Source organism: Ranitomeya variabilis, chromosome 1 (genome assembly GCF_051348905.1).
Source record: "Ranitomeya variabilis isolate aRanVar5 chromosome 1, aRanVar5.hap1, whole genome shotgun sequence".
NCBI lineage: Eukaryota > Metazoa > Chordata > Amphibia > Anura > Dendrobatidae > Ranitomeya > Ranitomeya variabilis.
The window spans coordinates 973696746-973720572 of NC_135232.1; the positions used below are offsets into that span (position 1 = coordinate 973696746).

The 23827-nt window shown below is 42.5% G+C and overlaps 1 protein-coding gene across 2 annotated transcripts in view; it reads left to right on the forward strand.

The window, feature by feature from the left end:
- The window catches only part of LOC143792914 (uncharacterized), a 249204-nt gene that overhangs the window by 61882 nt on the left and 163495 nt on the right, over positions 1-23827 (forward strand). For both annotated transcript variants that reach the window (XM_077279376.1, XM_077279377.1), the window contains exons 5-6: positions 8948-9078; positions 10329-10417. In XM_077279376.1, the coding sequence (XP_077135491.1) occupies positions 8948-9078; positions 10329-10417 (220 nt within the window). The remainder of the gene's footprint in view (positions 1-8947; positions 9079-10328; positions 10418-23827) is intronic.

Genomic DNA, 23827 nt, shown 5'->3' on the forward strand with positions numbered 1-23827 from the left:
TCACTTACAGAACGGGGTCTAAAAACACTAAGGCGGATGCTCTGTCCAGGTGTTTACCAGGGGGTGAACCTCGGGAGGATCCAGTACCCATCCTCCAAAAGGGTGTTGTGGTTTCGGCTCTCACTACCGAGGTTGAGGCTGAGATTGCCGAGGCTCAGGAGGAGGTACCATCTGAGCTTCCCATCAACAAATCTTTTGTACCGCTTCATCTCCGCCTAAAGGTTTTGGCGGAGCATCATGATGCTGTCCTGGCTGGCCACCCAGGGGTTAGAGGTACCTTGGAGTTGGTGTCACGTCGGTTTTGGTGGCCCAAGATCCGACAGGATGTGATCTCATACGTGTCAGCTTGTACCACGTGCGCTAGGGCTAAGACGCCCCGCTCCCGTCCTGTTGGCACACTACTTCCTCTTGAAGTTCCTAGTAAGCCATGGACGGAAATCTCCATGGATTTCATCACTGATTTGCCCTCATCAGCTGGGAACACGGTCATCTTGGTGATTGTTGATCGGTTTTCAAAAATGTCACACTTTGTGCCTTTGCCTTCGTTGCCTAACGCTAAGACTCTGGCTCAGGTATTTGTGCAGGAGGTGGTCAGACTTCATGGGGTTCCGTCTGACATCGTGTCTGATAGGGGGTCTCAGTTTGTGGCAAAATTTTGGAGAGCATTTTGCTCACGGCTGAGGATCAAGTTGTCTCATTCTTCGGCGTTCCATCCTCAGTCAAATGGTCAGACTGAGCATATGAACAAAAATTTGGAACAGTACCTACGCTGCTTTGTCTCTGATAACCAGGAGGAGTGGTCTACCTTTCTTCCTTTGGCTGAGTTTGCCATCAATAATCGCCGCCAGGAGTCGTCTGGGGAGTCTCCATTTTTTTGTGTTTACGGGCTACATCCTCAATTTTGTACCTTGAGTCAGAGGGGCTCTTCCGGCGTTCCGGAGGAGGATCAGTTAGGAGCACAATTATCATCAGTCTGGAGGAGAGTTAAACAGCGCCTGTTGAGTGTGGGTGCTAGGTACAAATGTGTGGCTGACAGTAGGCGTGTGCCAGGTCCGGACCTGAGTGTGGATGACTCGGTGTGGCTATCCACAAAAAACATAAGACTCAAAATACCATCCCTTAAATTGGGTCCACGGTTTATTGGTCCATTTAGGGTCACCGCCGTCATTAACCCAGTAGCGTACCGATTGGAGCTCCCTACAGTGTATAAAATACACAACGTGTTCCACAGGTCTCTTCTAAAGAAGGTGGTGGGTTCTGTGGACGCGGCGCCTATGCCACCTCCAGTCTTGGTGGATGGTAATTTGGAGTTTGAAGTCTCCAAGGTGGTTGACTCTCGTGTAGTGCGTCGTACTTTACAGTACTTGGTACACTGGCGTGGTTATGGGCCTGAGGAGAGGTCCTGGGTATCAGCCTCGGATATTCATGCGGATCGGCTGGTCAGGTTTTTTCATCATCGCCATCCAGACAAGCCGGGTCCTATAAGCCGTGAGGGCCCTGGGGTCCCTCGTAGAAGGCGGGGTACTGTCATGTCGGACACTGTTCAGACCAGGTCGTTCGACAGACAGCGGTAATTCCGCTTTTGACCACTATTTGCTCATTGGCGTCGGCTAGGTTTTGTCCAGCTGTTCCAGGGTTAATTTACCTGATCCTCGGATTGGAAGCTGGGCCATGCCTATGGCCTTTAAATAGTTCTCCGGATCATTGGGCGTCACCGATTATAGCTTCTGTCTTGTGCGTTGTTATCTCGGTCCGGAGTGGAGAGCTGGTTGTAGGAGACTCGTTGCTGGTGGTGTATTTTCCTTAGTCTTATTTACTCCTTCCTATATTTGTATTTATTTTGCCCTGCACATTTATAGTGTATTCCTGAGTGACTGCGGTGTGGTGTATATTTTCCTTTATCCTTGTCTGTGCTAACTGTGGGTATTGGTGTATTACCTCTTCACTGGGTGGTGGGCGGTTGGTGTCAGCCTAGGGTTGTAACAGGAGACAGGGCAAGGGTCGAGGCCTAGACATGCACACCATCAGTGTAAACTCTAGGTAGAGGGTCAGTCAGGATTTCCCTAGTCAGAGGGAAATTGCAGGGGCCCGGGTTATTAGCTCTTGCTTACCTAGTCTCCCCGTGACAACAGTGGTACATTTTGCCTTTTTACCCAGTTAATTCTTCTCTTTTCTCTGCTCTATGTAGAAACAGGAAGTCTTTTTTCCTGCACGAGTCATCCCTGCATAGGTCATCTCCTGACCCAGCTGTTCCACTCATCCACCGCCAGGAACTTTTACAATGGTGACTTCCTGTTTCTAAATGGAGCTTAAAATTTAGCTAGTTTGTTTTTAATCATGTGATGTCATAATGGAAAAGAGAAGAACTAACTGGGTAGAAACACAAAATTAGCAATTGTAAGTACAGTGCCATATAATATGTTGACTGCACTATATTAAGAGGATAAACATTTTGATGGGAGTGCTTCTTTAATGCAATAGTTGTGATTAGAATCCCAGATTTTCCCACCTCCACACAGTACCATAGAGAGAGAAAGAGGATCTGCCCCCAAGGACATGGATCCCATAGGTTTAAAAGGTGGAGTCTCCCAGCTTCAGTGGTTTTTAGTCCTTTGAAGGGGACCCAAAAGCCCCTGGTGCTGCCAGGGGATGGTTGGTACTTACTTGATTCCCGGTCCAGGGAATGAATAGCGGCAGGTAGTTGGAGTAGTAGCAGGGGTTCTCTGTGGGATGCCCAGCTGGGAGGCCGCTTGGAGCACAAGCCGTTCCTTCCCCAGGCTTGCAGGATGGAAGAGGACAACTAGTCCATGGATCCTGTTGATGAAGCAGCTCCAGCATGCTCGGTAGTTTTGTGACTATTGGGGTTGGGTAAGTCAAAAACACCCTGCTGTCCTCTGAGTTTAATGCTTTCCCCTTAAATGTGTTTTGTTTAAGGACAGACCTAAGAAAGTGCAGGTAAAAACAAAGAATAAGGAAGAGCTAAATTGTTACCATCGTATGATAAGAACCTGTGTCAGTGTTGCATTGAAAACACTTTGGCAGAAGAATCCTCATCACTTATAAAGACCCTGAAGGCTGTATGGTCAAAAACTCAATTAAAGAGCTTAGGAGTAGGGGCCCTTGTGCTATTCCAGAAGTGCAGGATGTTCCGGGGGAGAAGGGAGGAAGTTCTGACAACTAATTGGAAGATGGGGGAATTAGAAGTATTCTATTTGGATGGCTCATCGTCGTCATCCTCCTCGGATGATAATGAAAGCCGCCTCTGTTTACCTGCAGAGGACACAGGTACCGTAAGTTAGTGAAAGCAATTAGGAATTAGGAATCCAAAACTATACAGGATGTGATACTTGGGGAATTGAAAGTGTGAAAGAAGAAATTCTTTCCTGTACATAAGATTATGTCCTCCCTAATAAAGCGGAAATGGAAGAATCCTGATAAAAAAGGATTAATTTTAAAGGGTGTTAAAAGGAAATACCCCTCCAAATCGGATATTTGTAAATGTTGGGAGGGAAAAGGTACCTAAAATCGATGGGTCCATTGTGCATGTATATGAACGCTCTGATTGAAAAATTGCTCAGGGGATCTTCAATCTGAAAGTACCGTATGTTATGCAGTATTCCATGTCAGGGAGAATTCCTCTTCTGGTCAGTTCTGGATGAGATATTGGCAAAAGCAACAGACACGAAGAAAGGATTCCTCTCTAATTCCTTTCAGAGAAGATACTTTCATCTGTCTGCGAAGAGGCACTTTGTCTCCCAGAGAACCAAGATGAAGGTCCCAAGATCTAAGGGACATAGCTTCATATATGTCTCCCTCCCATCTAGTCCCACGAAATTATCTGAAAGACAATGATGTCGGGCCCTTGGTAGGTGGCAGGTAAAAAAGGTTTCTTCCTGCCTGCTTAGGAATCTCAAGAACCAGTTGGATTTTAAACACCATATGTCAGGGTTTGGAACTAGAATGCAGCTCCCCCCACCAGAAAAATATTTAGTTTAGGGCAACAGGCCGTAGAACAAGAAGACTGATCCTTGGTGCAGAGTGGGGTCCTTGCTCCGGGTCCAAAATTATAAAAAGGAGGAGATTTTGCAGTCCTTTCTTTCTGCAGAAGAAGACAGACCTCTCCTTCAGAGCTATTGTGAACTTAAGGGATATAAATTGCTGCCAGTGGGAACGACTGTAAACCTTTTTCTAAAATGCTACATTGCAATATTAGATCTCCAGAATGCATATTAACACCTCCAGAACATTAAAAATTCCTAAGAGTATCAGAGTCTGGCATCATTTTCAGTTTCAGGCTCTACCCGTTGGGCTGTCTATAGCCCCGAGAGTGTGCTCATATCAGGGAAAGAGACATCTTGTTCATTCTATATTTAGACACATTTTTTGTGGTTGGAAAGACTAAGTTATATTGCAGTTAGGCAGTGGATTACGTATCCAGCATACTAGCATGCTTAGGATGGCTGGTAAAAATGTGGAAAAATCAAGGGTAGTTCAAGAACAGTCAAGTTTTCTTGGAAATGCTTTGGATTCATGCAAACAGAGATCCTTATTCTAAAAGAGAAAAATAATCAATATTGTTTCCAGTCTCATCAGGAATCCAAAAATCTCTCTGAGGGTTGCCAAGTCTGTCTTAGGACCCCTGTCGTCGTGCATTCCAGCAGTTGCATGGGTAGGGACTCATTTCAGGATTCATCAATGGGAGGTTTTGGAAGCAGAGAAAAGATGCAGACACCTTGACAAGAAAATTTGGATTTCAAAAGCGACTCTGGAGTCCTTAGTTTGATGGCTCTACCGAGATAATCTTTTACAGGGAGTTCTCTGGCCCTTTCGGTTGGGGGCACATCTGAAAAACTGAGCCATTCAGAGGCCACTAGCTCTGAGACGAGCATCCTCGACTCTGAAAGAGTTGTCGGAGGTCAGGTTGGCTCTGATAGAAGCCCTACATGGGTTGGAAGGTTGCACTGTGAAAATTCTTTCAGACAACAGAACAGCAGTGTTTTATATAATCAGTCAGGGAGGCACAAGGTCAATGACTCTAATGGCTGTAGCAGGAAAGCTAATGGTAGTGGCAGAAGAAAAATTCTGTCACTATCAGCAGACTACCTAAAAGGAAAGGTCCATGTAAAAGCAGACTATTTTAAGTCACCACCAGTTGAGGCAGGACAAATAGTCACTGCCTCAACTTTCGCCGGATAGGTTAGTAACGCTATTAACCTGCAGGTTACGTTTTTGCTAGGGACAGGTACCCTTTAAAAGGTCTATCTACAAAGGCTGTATTTACCTCTTGGACAGAGAGGGCTAATGCCTCTCTTGAACTTGGTTTTCACCATCCACCTTTTTTTAACTCTATAGGTTGAATTTGGGTTCTTCTGACCTTCGTTTGGGAAAAAAGTGTGTCAAGTGGTGGTACCTCCCTAAAGGATTTCTTTGCTTTCTCTCTCCACGGTTCTGTTAGGGGGATTGGAAAAATAATTACTTACTGGTAATCTGATGTTCCGGAACCCACAACGGTACCATTCCTCATTCCCTCACTTCTATGGTTAAGGTTTGTTTTCTTACTCTTCCCACTTTTCACTGGGTGCAGCAGGAAAAAAATGGTTCTGTTAGGGAAGGCTTGATCTTTACATATACGGTGCCTTGCGAAAGTATTCGACTCCCTGGAACTTTTCAACCTTTTCCCACATATCATGCTTCAAACATAAAGATACCAAATTTAAATTTTTGGTGAAGAATCAACAAGTGGAACACAATTGAAAAGTTGAACTAAATTTATTGGTTATTTTAAATTTTTGTGGAAATTCAAAATCTGAAAAGTGGGGCTTGCAATATTATTCGGCCCCTTTAACTTAATACTTTGTTGCGCCACCTTTTGCTGCGATTACAGCTGCAAGTCACTTGGGATACGTCTCTTATCAGTTTTGTACATCGAGAGACTGAAATTCTTGCCCATTCTTCCTTGGCAAGCAGCTCGAGCTCAGTGAGGTTTGATGGAGATCGTTTGTGAACAGCAGTTTTCAGCTCTTTCCACAGATTCTCGATTTGAATTGAGGTCTGGACTTTGACTTGGCCAATCTAACACCTGGATACGTTTACTTGTGAACCATTCCATTGTAGATTTTGCTTTATGTTTGTGATCATTGTCTTGTTGGAAGACAAATCTCAGTCCCAGTCTCAGGCCTTTTGCAGACTCCAACAGGTTTTCTTCAAGAATGGTCCTGTATTTGGCTCCATCCTTCTTACCATCAATTTTAACCATCTTCCCTGTCCCTGCTGAAGAAAAGCAGGCCCAAACCATGATGCTGCCACCACCATGTTTGACACGTTCAGGCTGATGAGTTGTGTTGCCTTTACGCCAAGCATATCGTTTGGCATTTTGGTTTCATCTGACCAGAGCACCTTCTTCCACATGTTTGGTGTGTTTCCCAGGCGGCTTGTTGCAATCTTTAAACAACACTTTTTATGGATATCTTTGAGAAATAACTTTCTTCTTGTCACTCTTCCATAAAGGCCAAATTTGTGCAGTGTACGACTGATTGTTGTCCTATGGACAGACTGTCCCACCTCAGCTGTAGATCTCTGCAGTTCATTCAGAGTGATCATGGGCCTCTTGGCTGCATCTCTGATCAGTCTTCTCCTTGTTTGAGATGAAAGTCTAGAGGGCGGCCGGGTCTTGTTAGATTTGCAGTGGTATGATACTCCTTCCATTTCAATATGATCGCATGGACAGTGCTCCTTGGGATGTTTAAAGTTTTGGAAATCATTTTGTATCCAAATCCAGCTTTAAACTTCTCCACAACAGTATCACGGACCTGCCTATTGTGTTCTTTCATCTTCATGATGCTCGCTGTCCTTCAAACAGAACCCTGAGACCATCACAGAGCAGGTGCATTTATACGGAGACTTGATTACACACAGGTGGATTATATTTATCATCATTAAGCATTTAGGACAACATTGGATCATTCAGAGATCCATAATGAACTTCTGGAGTGAGTTTGCTGCACTGAAATTAAAGGGGCCGAATAATATTGCAAGCCCCACTTTTCAGTTTTTGAATTTCCAAACAAATTTAAAATAACCAATAAATTTCATTCAACATCACAATTGTGTTCCACTTGTTGTTGATTCTTCACCAAAAATTTACATTTGATATCTTTATGTTTGAAGCAATATATGTGGGAAAAGGTTGAAAAGTTCCAGGGAGCTGAATACTTTCGCAAAGCACTATATACCGTATATATTCGAGTATAAGCCGACCCGAGTATTAGCCAATGCAACTAATTTTGCCATGGAAAACTGGGTAAGCTTATTGACTCGAGTATAATCCGGGTATGTATTGTCCCCTCATCCCTGTTCTGCTATGTGTGGCTCCCCCCGTCCTGTGCTGCTCTGTGTGGCTCCCCCCCCCTCCTGTCCTGCTCAGTGTGGCTCCCACTATTGTATGCATGGCTCCCCCCGGCCCCTCGTATGCATGGCTCCCCCCTCCCATCTTGTATGCATGGCTCCCCACCCCCGTCCCATCCTTGCATGCATGGCTGGTCTCCCCCGTCCCATCCTTGTTTGCATGGCTCGTCTCCCCCCCGTCATCTCCCGTCATACTCACCCTCCTCGCGCCGTTGCTGCACATCCCTGCATCTCCGTTGTCCCGGAGTAGGATGCTCCCTACTCCCTCCCTGTGATGCTCACAACAGAGACCCCAATCAGAGGACAATAAAACATTCCTTATCTAGGAACTGGCCCAACATTTATGGACATAACTGTTTATCACTCATGGTAATTCTGCTTCATGCCACCTATCTTATCCATGTTTTTTTTTTCTGTGCTATGTTGTGCATAAATATGTGATTCTTCAGAATTTGTATTAGTCTTCGCCTGATGAAGAGACGTATGTAGTCTCGAAAGCTTGCAATTTGTTACCATCTTTTCAGTTAGCCATTAAAAGGTATCAACCACTGAGGACTCTCAATTCTAAACATTTTTCTATCTACTGGATAACACGGTACCAAGATATATATCTTTCCTGTTTCACAGTGCATATCAAAGTATTCTTGCATAGACAAAGGGCCAATGTATATAAGTAGACAAGTGGTGATAGTTACCTCTGTGCTGGACCCGCACAAACACAACGCGTGTTTCGCCTTGGCTTTGACGAGGGAGACTTAGAAAAAGCCCGTTGCATTATGCTTTAGAGAGAGGGAAGCCAATCAGATGATATGCATTGATTGTGAACAGGTGACGCCGGCAGAATGTGATACCATGCATGGTATTACCGACGTCATCTCCGGCACAAGGGATCCATCTCCATGGAGCGCGTCACATGACCAGAAGTGACGGTGGCTTGCGCTCCACAGTGGAACGCAGAGGGGCCGGAAGTGCCTGTTACGAAATACATTGATGTGCAAAGGTAAAATAGAGAAAAAAGAAGAGAAAAAGTGATGTATGAAAACTAGTATAGATCAAGAATGTGAAGAAAAAGTGATTGGAATGAATATGAAAAATAAAATATATAGAATGGTGACAATATCAGTTAAGCCTTGTATAAAAAAAAATGTACACAGAAAAATAATAAAGATAAAAGTGAGTAAAGTGTGAGAAGAACCTATAAAAAAATGAATACGAAAAAAATGAATACGAATTAATCAATACAAGTTAATAAATAAAGTGCACGTGTAAGAAAAAAGGATATAGAAATGAAGCAGTATAATCAAATTACCGGGCAGTAATTCTAATTTTCTCTGAAAAATTTAGCGAAAGACCTTTTTAAACTACAACGAAGCCTCATATAAAATAAAATCACCATATTCTCATCACCCAGACTGGCGCTGTTCCAGTGATGTCGGCAATATGTCTGCTGGCGCTCGTGTGATAGCTGCTCCCATTAAACTAAGTCCTTGTATGACCAGCATTGTGATTAGAGCAGTTTAATATGATTGTTTTATTTTGACAGGCATTCGTGTTATCAGTAATGCAGGAGGTACAAACCCTCTTGCCTGCGCTGCTGCTTTGAAAGAAATTGTGACGAAAAGTGGCCTGGATTTAAAAATTGTCGTTGTGTCTGGAGACGACTTGATAAAACAGGTAAACTTCTACAATGCTGTAAAGCCACAGAGTTGTTCTGTATTTATTAAGGGAAGCTTTTAAATGCATGTGTTGTGTAAGTGCATCAACCCCTTAACGACTGCCAATACACATTTTAATGGTGGCAGTTAAAGATACTTATTCCTCAGTGCCACTTTTTAACTTCACTGAGAAATAAGGTTATAACGCCCCCAGCGTCGGAAAATCTCCGGGGTTTTGACTACTGGGGGTAGCTGAGACCCCGGAGAACATGATTCGGGGTTGGTTTTTAATGTCCCCAGTGTTGTGATCGCCATTATTCACGGAATAACGGATACTTAAAAAAAGACTGATTTCCCATTTATTTCTCTCTCCTCTGATATGATCTAGCACATCAAATGAGAGAGAAATGGGGTCACCCTATCACAGTGATCAAAATAAAAAAAAAAATAGTAAATCACACCCCCTTTTATCACCCCCTTAGTTAGATTAAAATAAAAAAAATGTATTTTTTCCATGTTTCTGTTAGGGTTAGGGTTCGGGCTAGGGTTAGGTTTGGGGTTAGGGTTGGGGCTAGGGTTAGGGTTTGGGTTAGAGCTAGGTTTAGGGTTGGGCTAGGGTTGGGGTTGGGGTTAGGGCTAGAGTTTGGGTAGGGGTTTGGGTTAGGGGTGTGTTGGGGTTAGGGTTGGAGTTAGAATTGGGGGGTTCCCACTGTTTAGGTACATCAGGGGGTCTCCAAACGTGACATGGTGCACGCCATTGATTCCAGCCAATTTTGCGTTTGAAAAGTCAAACGGTGCTCTCTCCCTTCTGAACCCTGCCATGCGCCCACACAGTGGCTTTCCCCCACATACGGGTTATTGGCGTACTCAGGAGAAATTGCACAACAAGGTGAGTATAATCTAACCTCTTTTTCTCATCTTTCAGGATACATCGGGGGCTTATCTACAGCATTCCAGAATGCTGTAGATAAGCCCCTGATGCCAGTGGGCTTAGCTCACCTTCGATTTTGGGGGTGACAGATTCCCTTTAAACATCACTGGCATGGTTCCAGTGTTAACCATGCCCTTAGTTACATGGATCAGAAACAGTTAAGAATTACTATAATAATCATCCATGAAAGGACACCCATATAAGCATTGTATCAGCGTTATACAAATATTAATATAAATACATTGTATTATTATGAAATCTTGACCTCAAATATTGTTTACCATTGTGATTACTATTTTCATAACAATTTTTTTACTATACTGTGCATTCTTTTCCAGAAAGATGTATTTAAGGATGCAGGGATCACTGATATGGATAGTGGGAAGCCTTTTCCTGAGCATGTTGAGAGCATGAATGCTTACCTGGGGTAGGTTATTATAATCATTCTGTATAGGATAAGCATAGACGCTTAAACACTTCCATCCACTGATATTTATCCCATGTCCCCAAGGAATCGCAAACACGTACTGCTACTTGTATAATAATTACATACAAGAAGTAGATTAGTTGCAAGTGACTACATGTGTCAGGCAGAGAAATTCATCGCCCTCTGTGCACCCATTTTAGAAATAAAATGTATTATCATTGGTTGTATAAGTTGTTGGTCTTCTATTTTAACAAACCGGGTTTTATCTCCTGCTTTATTACCTTTTTGATTTACAGACTTCTTTTTATATTGTTCTTTTCTTTTCACCAAGACATGACTTCTTGGACAATTAACTGACATGAATTTTTATGGTTCGATGTGACCATTAACTAAATGGATTGTTCATGCTTGTTATATTGATAACCTGTCTGCAGATAGGTCATCAATGTGAGACCATTGCAGGCCTAGCATCCTGTACCCCTATTTGTGATTTATTTTAATAGGGGCTACAGTTGTAGGCAGCAGCCAATACAGTATAAGGAGCTGTGTTGTTGCGGCTTTGTTCACTGTGTACATCCTGCAACTTCCAGAGTATGAAACTGCTGATAGGTGATGTTGCCTAACGTCAGGCCATCAATATCTTAATTTTGGACAAGAGTCTAGAAGCTAAAGTTCAGATTGATTCCAGGTGTTGTAGTTGCATTTTATAACTGTTGTTGGGAACTCTTGAGAGATCAAAGCAAGTGAATGGTATAGAAAAACCTAAAACCAAATAAACTTACCCAACCGGAAACTTTGGGAGCAGCCAAACCAAAAAAATGAAAAAACACAAAAAGAATTGTCCTAAAGCCAAATTGGATATAATTCCACACCAAACATAAAAAAGGGGGTGGACAAAAGTATTTGTTCTGTTAGAAAAATCGTGATGCTTCTCTAATTTGTGTAATTAACAGCACCTGTAACTTACCTGTGGCACCTAACAGGTGTTGGCAATAACTAATTCACACTTGCAGCCAGTTGACATGGATTAAAGTTGACTCAACCTCTGTCCTGTGTCCTTGTGTGTACCACATTGAGCATGGAGAAAAGAAAGAAGACCAAAGAACTGTCTGAGGACTTGAGAAACCAAATTGTGAGGAAGCATGAGCAATCTCAAGGCTACAAGTCCATCTCCAAAGACCTGAATGTTCCTGTGTCTACCGTGCGCAGTGTCATCAAGAAGTTTAAAGCCCATGGCACTGTGGCTAACCTCCCTAGATGTGGCCGGAAAAGAAAAATTGACAAGAGATTTCAACGCAAGATTGTGCGTATGTTGGATAAAGAACCTCAACTAACATCCAAACAAGTTCAAGCTGCCCTGCAGTCCGAGGGTACAACAGTGTCAACCCGTACTATCCGTCGGCGTCTGAATGAAAAGGGACTGTATGGTAGGAGACATAGAAAGATCCCACTTCTTACCCCGAGACATAAAAAAGCCAGGCTGGAGTTTGCCAAAACTCACCTGAAAAAGCCTTAAAACGTTTTGGAAGAATGTTCTCTGGTCATATGAGACAAAAGTAGAGCTTTTTGGGCAAAGGCATCAGCATAGAGTTTACAGGAGAAAAAAAGAAGCATTCAAAGCAAAGAACACGGTCCCTACAGTCAAACATGGCGGAGGTTCCCTGATGTTTTGGGGTTGCTTTGCTGCCTCTGGCACTGGACTGCTTGACCGTGTGCATGGCATTATGAAGTCTGAAGACTACCAACAAATTTTGCAGCATAATATAGGGCCCAGTGTGAGAAAGCTGGGTCTCCCTCAGAGGTCATGGGTCTTCCAGCAGGACAGTGACCCAAAACACACTTCAAAAAGCACTAGAAAATGGTTTGAGAGAAAGCACTGGAGACTTCTAAGGTGGCCAGCAATGAGTCCAGACCTGAATCCCATAGAACACCTGTGGAAAGATCTAAAAATGGCAGTTTGGAGAAGGCACCCTTCAAATATCAGGGACCTGGAGCAGTTTGCCAAAGAAGAATGGTCTAAAATTCCAGCAGAGCATTGTAAGAAACTCATTGATGGTTACCAGAAGCGGTTGGTCGCAGTTATTTTGGCTAAAGGTTGTGCAACCAAGTATTAAGCTGAGGGTGCCAATACTTTTGTTTGGCCCATTTTTGGAGTTTTGTGTGAAATGATCAATGTTTTGCTTTTTGCTTCATTCTCTTTTGTGTTTTTTCATTTAAGACAAATTAAATGAAGATAATAATACCAAAGAATTTGTGTTTGCAATCATTTTCAGGAAGAAACTTGAGTATTATCTGACAGAATTGCAGGGGTGTCAATACTTTTGGCCACAACTGTACCCAAAGTGTATGATCGCATAGAAGTTTCCTTGGTAAGGAAACACTCTTTATAACATCCAGTCGAACACTCTCAAAGAAATTGATGTATTATTGTCATTCTACAGCAGGGATGTCAAACTCAAATACACAGAGGGACAAAATGTAAAAGTTTGGCGAAAGTCGTAGGCCAACCTTGATATTTATTATATATATATATATATATATATATATATATATATATATATATATATATATATATATATATATATATATATATATATACACAATTGAGTTAGTTTTTCCTTTTCCAATATAAGGATTAACTTTTTCATATGGAAACAAACTTTTTTTTTTTTTTAATCTGGAAATTTTTATTGATTTTAAAACATTTTACAATATATGACAGGATATCCAAATCAAAACATTTAAAACCCAGCACATCCCTCCCATATCCCCACCCCCTCCTTTTCAAGCACCACTCTGACATGACCTAAACCCATATTTCAGTACATATGTAATTACCAGTGCATAGTGTGTGTGTATGTAATATATATATATATATATATATATATATATATATATATATATATATATATATATATATATATTTATATATATACTAGCTGAAGAGCCTGGCGTTGCCTGGGCATAGTACATATCTGTGGTTAGTTATAGCACCTCACTTCTCTTATTTTCCCATCACGTCTCTCATTTTCCCCATCACATCTTTAATTTTCCCCCTCACATCTCTCATTTTCTCCCTCACACCTCTCATTTTCCCCCTCATTCCTCTTATTTTCCCCCTCACTCCTCTCATTCCCCCCTAACACTTGTCATTTCGACCTCACATCTGTCATTTTCCGATCACTCCACTATTTTCCCTCACTCCTCTCATTTTGCACTCACACCTCTCATTTTCACCTCAGTATATACATGTTTGCCATCTCCCTTATATATAGTATACACCTGTATGTCATCTCCGGTATATAGTATATACCTGTATGTCATCTCCCCTGTATATAGTATATACCTGCTGTGTGTCATCTCCCCTGTATGTAGTATATACCTGTATGTAATCTCCTCCTGTATATAGTATATACCTGTGTGTCATCTCACCTATATATAGTATATATCTGTGTGTCATCTCCTCCTGTATATAGTATATACCTGTATGTCATCTCCTCCTATACATAGCATATACCTGTATGTCATCTCCTCCTGTATATACTATATACCTGTAGGTAATCTGCTCCTGTATATAGTATATACCTGTATGTAATCTCCTCCTGTATATAGTATATACCTGTGTGTCATCTCACCTATATATAGTAGATATCTGTGTGTCATGTCCTTCTGTATATAGTATATACCTGTATGTCATCTCCTTCTATACATAGCATATACCTGTATGTCATCTCCTCCTGTATATACTATATACCTGTAGGTAATCTGCTCCTGTATATAGTATATACCTGTATGTCATCTACTCCTGTATGTAGTATGTACCTGTATGTCATCTCCTCCTCTATATAGTATATACCTGTGTGTCATCTCTCCTGTATATAGTATATATCTGTGTGTCATCTCCTCCTGTATATAGTATATACCTGTGTGTCATCTCCCCTGTAAATAGTATATATCTGTATGTCATCTCCTCCTGTATTAGACCTCGTTCACACGTTATTTGGTCAGTATTTTTACCTCAGTATTTGTAAGCTAAATTGGCAGCCTGATAAATCCCCAGCCAACAGTAAGCCCACCCCCTGGCAGTATATATTAGCTCACACATACACATAATAGACAGGTCATGTGACTGACAGCTGCCGGATTCCTATATGGTACATTTGTTGCTCTTGTAGTTTGTCTGCTTATTAATCAGATTTTTATATTTGAAGGATAATACCAGACTTGTGTGTGTTTTAGGGCGAGTTTCGTGTGTCAAGTTGTGTGTGTTGAGTTGCGTGTGGCGACATGCATGTAGCGACTTTTGTGAGATGAATTTTGTGTGGCGACATGCGTGTAGCAACTTTTTGTGTGTCGAGTTGCATGTGACAGATTAGTGTAGTAAGTTGTGTGCAGCAAGTTTTGCGCATGGCGAGTTTTGCGCGTGGCGAGTTTTATGTGTGGTGCCTTTTGAGTATGTGCAAGTTTTGTGTGAGGCAACTTTTGCATGTGTTGCAACTTTTGTGCATGTGGCAATTTTTCCGCGTGTGCAAGTTTTGCGTGTGGCGAGTTTTCCATGAGGTGAGTTTTGCACGTGTGGCGAGTTTTGCATGTGGAGAGTTTTGCGCGTGGCGAGTTTTGAGCGGCGACTTTTGTGTTTCGACTTTTATGTGGCGAGGTTGGTGTATGTGTGGTGAAACGTGCGCTGAGGGTCGTATATGTGTTCGAGCACGTGGTAGTGTGTGGCGCATTTTGTGTGTGTGTTCATATCCCTGTGGTGGTGAATATCCCATGTCGGGGCGCCACCTTAGCAACTGTACAGTATATACTCTTTGGCGCCATCGTTCTCATTCTTTAAGTCCCCCTTGTTCACATCTGGCAGCTGTTAATTTGCCTCCAACACTTTTCCTTTCATTTTTTCCCCATTATGTAGATAGGGGCAAAATTGTTTGGTGAATTGGAAAGCGCGGGGTTAAAATTTCACCTCACAACATAGCTTTGACGCTCTCGGGGTCCAGACGTGTGACTGTGCAAAATTTTGTGCCTGTAGCTGCGACGCCTCCAACACTTTTCCTTTCACTTTTTCCCCATTATGTAGATAGGGGCAAAATTGTTTGGTGAATTGGAAAGCGCGGGGTTAAAATTTCACCTCACAACATAGCCTATGACGCTCTCGGGGTCCAGATGTGTGACTGTGCAAAATTTTGTGGCTGTAGCTGCGACGGTTCAGATGCCAATCCCGGACATACACACACACATACACACATACACACATTCAGCTTTATATATTAGATATATATATATAAAGATTTTTCTGTATTTTCATGACTATGAAAATTGTACGTTCACACTGAAGGCATCAAAACTATGAATTACCACATGTGGAATTAAATACTTAACAAAAAGTGTGAAACAACTGTAATAATGTCTTATATTCTAGGTTCTTCACAGTAGCCACCTTTTGCTTTGATGACTGCTTTGCACACTCTTGGCATTCTCTTGATGAGCTTCAAGAGGTAGTCACCAGGAATGGTTTTCAATTCACAGGTGTGCCCTGTCAGGTTTAAGAAGTGGGATTTCTTGCCTTATAAATGGGGTTGGGACCATCAGTTGTGTTGTGCAGAAGTCTGGTGGATGCATGCACAGTTGATAGTCCTACTGAATAGACTGTTAGAATTTGTATTATGGCAAGAAAAAAGCAGCTAAGTAAAGAAAAACGAGTGGCCATCATTACTTTAAGAAATGAAGGTCAGTCAGTCCGAAAAATTGGGAAAACTTTGAAAGTGTCCCCAAGTGCAGTGGCAAAAACCATCAAGCGCTATAAAGAAACTGGCTCACATGAGGACCGCCCCAGGAAAGGAAGACCAAGAGTCACCTCTGCTTCTGAGGATAAGTTTATCCGAGTCACCAGCCTCAGAAATTGCAGATTAACAGCAGCTCAGATTAGAGACAAGGTCAATGCCACACACAGTTCTAGCAGCAGACACATCTCTACAACAACTGATAAGAGGAGACTTTGTGCAGTAGGCCTTCATGGTAAAATAGCTGCTAGGAAACCACTGCTAAGGACAGGCAACAAGCAGAAGAGACTTGTTTGGGCTAAAGAACACAAGGAATGGACATTAGACCAGTGGAAATCTGTGCTTTGGTCTGATGAGTCCAAATTTGAGATCTTTGGTTCCAACCACCGTGTCTTTGTGCGACTCAGAAAAGGTGAACGGATGGACTCTACATGCCTGGTTCCCACCGTGAAGCATGGAGGAGGAGGTGTGATGGTGTGAGGGTGCTTTGCTGGTGACACTGTTGGGGATTTATTCAACATTGAAGGCATACTGAACCAGCATGGCTACCACAGCATCTTGCAGCGGCATGCTATTCCATCCAGTTTGCGTTTAGTTGGACCATCATTTATTTTTCAACATGCAGTGACCCCAAACACACCTCCAGGCTGTGCAAGGGCTATTTGACCAAGAAGGAGAGTGATGGGGTGCTACGCCAGATGACCTGGCCTCCACTGTCACCAGACCTGAACCCAATCGAGATGGTTTGGGGTGAGCTGGACCGCAGAGTGAAGGCAAAAGGGCGAACAAGTGCTAAGCATCTCTGGGAACTCCTTCAAGATTGTTGGAAGACCATTCCCGGTGACTACCTCTTGAAGCTCATCAAGAGAATGCCAAGAGTGTGCAAAGCAGTCATCAAAGCAAGAGGTGGCTACTTTGAAGAACCTAGAATATAAAACTTAATTTCAGTTGTTTCACACCTTTTTGTTAAGTATACAATTCCACATGTGTTAGTTCATAGTTTTGATGCCTTCAGTGTGAATGTACAATTTTAGTCATGAAAATACAGAAAAATCTTTAAATGAGAAGGTGGGTCCAAACTTTTGGTCTGTACTGTGTATGTATGTATGTATATATGTATATACAGTATATATATATATATACAGGTCCTTCTCAAAAAATTAGCATATAGTGTTAAATTTCATTATTTACCATAATGTAATGATTACAATTAAACTTTCATATACTATAGATTCATTATCCACCAACTGAAATTTGTCAGGTCTTTTATTGTTTTAATACTGATGATTTTGGCATACAACTCCTGATAACCCAAAAAACCTGTCTCAATAAATTAGCATATTTCACCCGACCAATCAAATAAAAGTGTTTTTTAATACCAAACAAAAAAAACATCAAATAATAATGTTCAGTTATGCACTCAATACTTGGTTGGGAATCCTTTGGCAGAAATGACTGCTTCAATGCGGCGTGGCATGGAGGCAATCAGCCTGTGACACTGCTGAGATGTTATGGAGGCCCAGGATGCTTCAATAGCGGCCTTAAGCTCATCCAGAGTGTTGGGTCTTGCGTCTCTCAACTTTCTCTTCACAATATCCCACAGATTCTCTATGGGGTTCAGGTCAGGAGAGTTGGCAGGCCAATTGAGCACAGTAATACCATGGTCAGTAAACCATTTACCAGTGGTTTTGGCACTGTGAGCAGGTGCCAGGTCGTGCTGAAAAATGAAATCTTCATCTCCATAAAGCATTTCAGCCGATGGAAGCATGAAGTGCTCCAAAATCTCCTGATAGCTAGCTGCATTGACCCTGCCCTTGATGAAACACAGTGGACCAACACCAGCAGCTGACATGGCACCCCACACCATCACTGACTGTGGGTACTTGACACTGGACTTCAGGCATTTTGGCATTTCCTTCTCCCCAGTCTTCCTCCAGACTCTGGCACCTTGATTTCCGAATGACATGCAAAATTTGCTTTCATCAGAAAAAAGTACTTGGGACCACTTAGCAACAGTCCAGTGCTGCTTCTCTGTAGCCCAGGTCAGGCGCTTCTGCCGCTGTTTATGGTTCAAAAGTGGCTTTACCTGGGGAATGCGGCACCTGTAGCCCATTTCCTGCACACGCCTGTGCACGGTGGCTCTGGATGTTTCCACACCAGACTCAGTCCACTGCTTCCTCAGGTTCCGGTCACCTCTTCTCGTTGTACAGCGTTTTCTGCCACATTGTTTCCTTCCAACAGACTTACCATTGAGGTGCCTTGATACAGCACTTTGGGAACAGCCTATTTGTTGAGAAATTTCTTTCTGGGTCTTACCCTCTTGCTTGAGGGTGTCAATGATGGCCTTCTTGACATCTGTCAGGTCGCTAGTCTTACCCATGATGGGGGTTTTGAGTAATGAACCAGGCAGGGAGTTTTTAAAAGCCTCAGGTATCTTTTGCATGTGTTTAGAGTTAATTAGTTGATTCAGAAGATTAGGGTAATAGGTCATTTAGAGAACCTTTTCTTGATATGCTAATTTATTGAGACAGGTTTTTTGGGTTATCAGGAGTTGTATGCCAAAATCATCAGTATTAAAACAATAAAAGACCTGACAAATTTCAGTTGGTGGATAATGAATCTATAGTATATGAAAGTTTAATTGTAATCATTACATTATGGTAAATAATGAAATTTAACACTATATGCTAATTTTTTGAGAAGGACCTGTATATATATATATTATGGTGCCAAGGAAATGCATGGTAAAAATGAAGTAGCAAGTTTTTGAAGGTCTTACCTCCTAATTTTGTTCCTTTTTGGTTATAGATATTTTATCATTTTCTTTTTTTAAGATTAGTTATCATTTACTGGTTGCTCAATGGCACATCATATTGCAGTTTTAAATGTTTGTTTTGTCTCTAATGTCCTACTAACAGCTAAATCTAATGGTCACTATTCAATGCTAATTCTCCTGGATCTCTCTGCAGCATTCGACACTGTGGATCATCAGCTCCTCCTCACTATGCTCCGCTCCATCGGCCTCAAGGCCACCGTTCTCTCCTGGTTCTCCTCCTATCTCTCTGACTGCTCATTCACTGTATCTTTTGCTGGTTCCTCCTCCTCTCACCTTCCCCTTACTGTTGGGGTTCCTCAAGGATCAGTCCCAGGCCCCCTCCTCTTCTCTTTGTATACTGCCCCTATTGGACAAACAATCAGTAGATTTGGTTTCCAGTACCATCTCTATGCTGACGACACCCAATTATACACTTCTTCTCCTGTTATCACGCCGACCTTTTTAGAAAACACCAGTGATTGTCTTACCGCTGTTTCTAACATCATGTCCTCCCTCTTTCTGAAACTGAACCTGTCAAAAACTGAACTCCTCTTGTTCTCTCCCTCTATTAACCTACCTTTGCCTGACATTGCAATCTTCGTGTGCGGTTCCACCATTACTCCAAAGCAACATGCCCGCTGCCTTGGGGTCATACTTGATTCGGAGCTTTCGTTCACCCCCCACATCCGATCACTGGCTCGCTCTTCTTATCTGCATCTCAAAAACATTTCTAGAATTCGCCCTTTTCTTACTTTTGACTTTGCAAAAACTCTTACTGTTTCCGCTCCAATCTGTCCTGAATGCTGCTGCCAGGATCATATTCCTCGCCAACCGTTACACCGATGCCTCTACCCTGTGCCAATCATTACACTGGTTACCCATTCACTCCAGAATCCAGTACAAAACTACTACCCTCATCCACAAAGCACTCCATGGCTCAGCACCACCCTACATCTCCTCTCTGGTCTCAGCCTACCACCCTACCCGTGCCATCCGCTCTGCTAATGACCTCAGGTTAGCATCCTCAATAATCAGAACCTCCCCCTCACGTCTCCAAGACTTTACACGTGCTGCGCCGATTCTTTGGAATGCACTACCTAGGTTAATACGATTAATCTCCAATCTCCACAGTTTTAAGCGCGCCCTAAAAACTCATTTGTTCAGATTGGCCTACCGCCTCAATGCATTAACCTAACCATCCCTGGGTGGCCCATTCAAAAAAAACAAAACATAATCAGGTTCCTCGCATCATGTTCTCATACACTTCATGCAGTTAATAGCCTCTGTGTCTGTACTGCTACATACTTAGGCAGTTAACTGGTTCATGCAGCTTTACATGAACACCCGAGCCTTACACTATGGCTGGTCCGAATAACTAAAGCAATTGTTACCATCCACCTCTCGTGTCTCCCCTTTTCTTCATAGTTTGTAAGCTTGCGAGCAGGGCCCTCATTCCTCTTGGTATCTATTTTGAACTGTGATTTCTGTTATGCTGTAATGTCTATTGTCTATACAAGTCCCCTCTATAATTTGTAAAGCGCTGCGGAATATGTTGGCGCTATATAAATAAAATTATTATTGTTATTAGTATTTATCGACATGCATATCCCACGTTATGTATGGTATGTTATGCCGTTTACGGTCAGATTAATTATATTTATGCGAAAAACTGAACTGACTGCTATTAAGTACTGATACATGTACAATCTACATAATTGTGTAATGCATATTTTACTGTAATAGAATGCTTACTGCCATTCTGTTTTTTGAATTATAAATAGTATATCCTGTTAAAGATATGACAAACTGAGTGGTTATTGTGTGTACAATATTGTGGAAAATGAGAAACATGGAATAATTCACATGCCTTGAGCAAGTGGTAAATCTAAATTTAATGTCAACATATTTTACATGGTGAATCCTTATGCTAAAAGGATCAAATTTGTGGGGTAAGACTTACCAATTTGCAAAGTTAATTTTTCCTTGGCACCCTAATATACTGTATGCTAGATGGTGGCCCGATTCTAACGCATCGGGTATTCTAGAATATGCATGTCCACGTAGCATACAGCACAGAGCCACGTAGTATATTGCCCAGCCACGTAGTATATTGCCCAACCACGTAGTATATTGCCAAGTCACGTAGTATATTGCCCAGCCACGTAGTATATTGCCCAGTTACATAGTATATTGCCCAGTGACGTAGTATATTCCCCAGCCACGAAGTATATTGCCCAGTTACGTAGTATATTGCCCAGTGACGTAGTATACAGCACAGAGCCACGTAGTATATTGCACAGCGACGTAGTATACAGCACAGAGCCACGTAGTATATTGCCCAGCCACGTAGTATATTGGCCAGTCATGTAGTATATTGCCCAGTTACGTAGTATGTTGCCCAGCCACGTATGTCACAGGTTAAAAAATAAACATATACTCACCTTCCGAGGGCCCCTTGTAGTCCTGTCGCCTGTGTGCGGTGCACGCGGCAGCTTCCGGTCCCAGGGTTGGTATGAGCGCAGGACCTGTGATGACGTCACGGTCACATGACCGTGACGTCATGACAGGTCCTTCTCGCATAGCATCCTTAGCACCGGAACCTGCAGGCGCGAGCGCATCGTCGGACTACGGAAGGTGAGAATAGCAGGTTTTTTGTTTTTTATTATTTTTAACATTAGATCTTTTTACTATTGATGCTGCATAGGCAGCATCAATAGTAAAAACTTGGTCACACAGGGTTAATAGCGGCGGTAACGGAGTGCGTAGCCCGCGGCATAACGCGGTCCGTTACCCCTGGCATTAACCCTGTGTGAGCGGTAACTGACTGACTGGAGGGGAGTATGCGGACGCCGGGCACTGACTGCAGGGGAGTAGGGAGGGACTAATCGGACTGTGCCCGTCGCTGATTCGTTGCGGCAGCCATGACAGGCAGCTGGCGAGACCAATCCGCGACGCGGGATTTCCGTGACGGAAGTTGCCGACAGAAAGACAGAATTACCCCTTAGACAATTATATATATAGATATATAATATATAATTTTCCTTCTATGCAGGAGAGAACCCTCTGATAAGGAATTATTGAATACCTTTAATAAGTTAGGGAGCTATCTCCCCAATGAATAGACCTCTCAAACAGGCTTTCATGGTCCCCCATATCACCAAAATAGACATTGTCCCGTCATTATATTGGAAAAATTCTTTAAAACTAGAGGATACCTTATCTATATTTAGGATTTGCAGCCAGAAAGTGTTTATTCTCCACATTTTGGGGGAGGTCCTGCCCATTAAAAGCAATACACGAAGTTGACTATTGTCTGAGATGACTCTCGGTAAGTATTGAATATCCCGAACCAGCCCATCCATCAAGGAATTGCCCAAAGCAATTGCCCAAAGAGAGTTATAGGTTGTGGAATAACAGAAATATTGGTAGGCTTTAGGAAACCTGCTTCTCCACAAATCTATCAGCTTCAGTTCTTTAATTGCCCCTTACCTTACATATCATGCCTTCCCTTGTCCTAGTGACCATCCATAATATTATCACCTAATCAGCAGGAGTAGCCCATGATGCTGTGCCGATAAAGCAATTCTTTTTTGCAGTAGCCTACCACTGTATGGAAGCGGGATGTATACTGAAGCAACAGAAATCACCATATCATATCTACATGCCAAAATATACAAACTGTCCGTCAATGTCTATATTAACATACAGTGGGAACGGAAAGTATTCATGCCCCTTTACATTTTTCACTCTTTGTTTCATTGCAGCCATTTGGTAAATTCAAAAAAGTTGATTTTTTTTCTCATGTACACTCTGCACCCCATCTTGACTGAAAAAAAACAGAAATGTAGATATTTTTACAAATTTATTAAAAAAAGAAAAACTGATATATCACATGGTCATAAGTATTCAGACCCATTGCTCAGTATTGAGTAGAAGCACCGTTTGAGCTAGTACAGCCATGAGTCTTCTTGGGAATGACACAAAAAGTTTTTCACACCTGGATTTGGGGATCCTCTGCCATTCTTAGTTGCAGATCCTCTCCAGTTCCTTCAGGTTGAATGGTGAAAGTTAGTGGACAGCCATTTTCAGGTCTCTCCAGAGATGTTCAATTGGGTTTAGGTCAGGGCTCTGGCTGGGCCAGTCAAGAATGGTCACAGAGTTGTTCTGAAGCCACTCCTTTGTTATTTTTGCTGTGTGCTTCGGGTCATTGTCTTGTTGGAAGGTGAACCTTTGGCCAAGTCTAAGGTCCAGAGCACTCTGGGAGAGGTTTTCATCCAGGATATCTCTTTACTTGGCCGCATTCATGTTTCCTTCATTGGCAACCAGTAATCCTGTCCCTGCAGCTGAAAAACACCCCCATAGCATGATGCTGCCACCACCATGTTCCATTGTTGGGATTGTATTGGGCAGGTGATGAGCCAAGGCTCTTCTCCTACGATTGCTCAGTTTGGCTGGACGGCCAGGTCTAGGAAGACTTCTGGTGGTCCCAAACATCTTCCATTTAAGAATTATGGAGGCCACTATGCTCTTAGGAACCTTGAGTACTGCAGAAATTCTTTTGTAACCTTGGCCAGATCTGTGCCTTGCCACAATTCTGTCTCTGAGCTCCTTGGCCAGTTCCTTTGACCTCATGATTCTGATTTGGTCCTTCATGCACTGTGAGCTGTGAGGTCTTATATAGACAGGTGTGTGCCTTTCCAAATCAAGTCCTATCAGTTTAATTAAACACAGCTGGACTCGAAGAGGTAGGACCATCTCAAGGAGGATCACAAGGAAATGGACAGCATGTGACTTTAATATGAGTGTCTGAGCAAA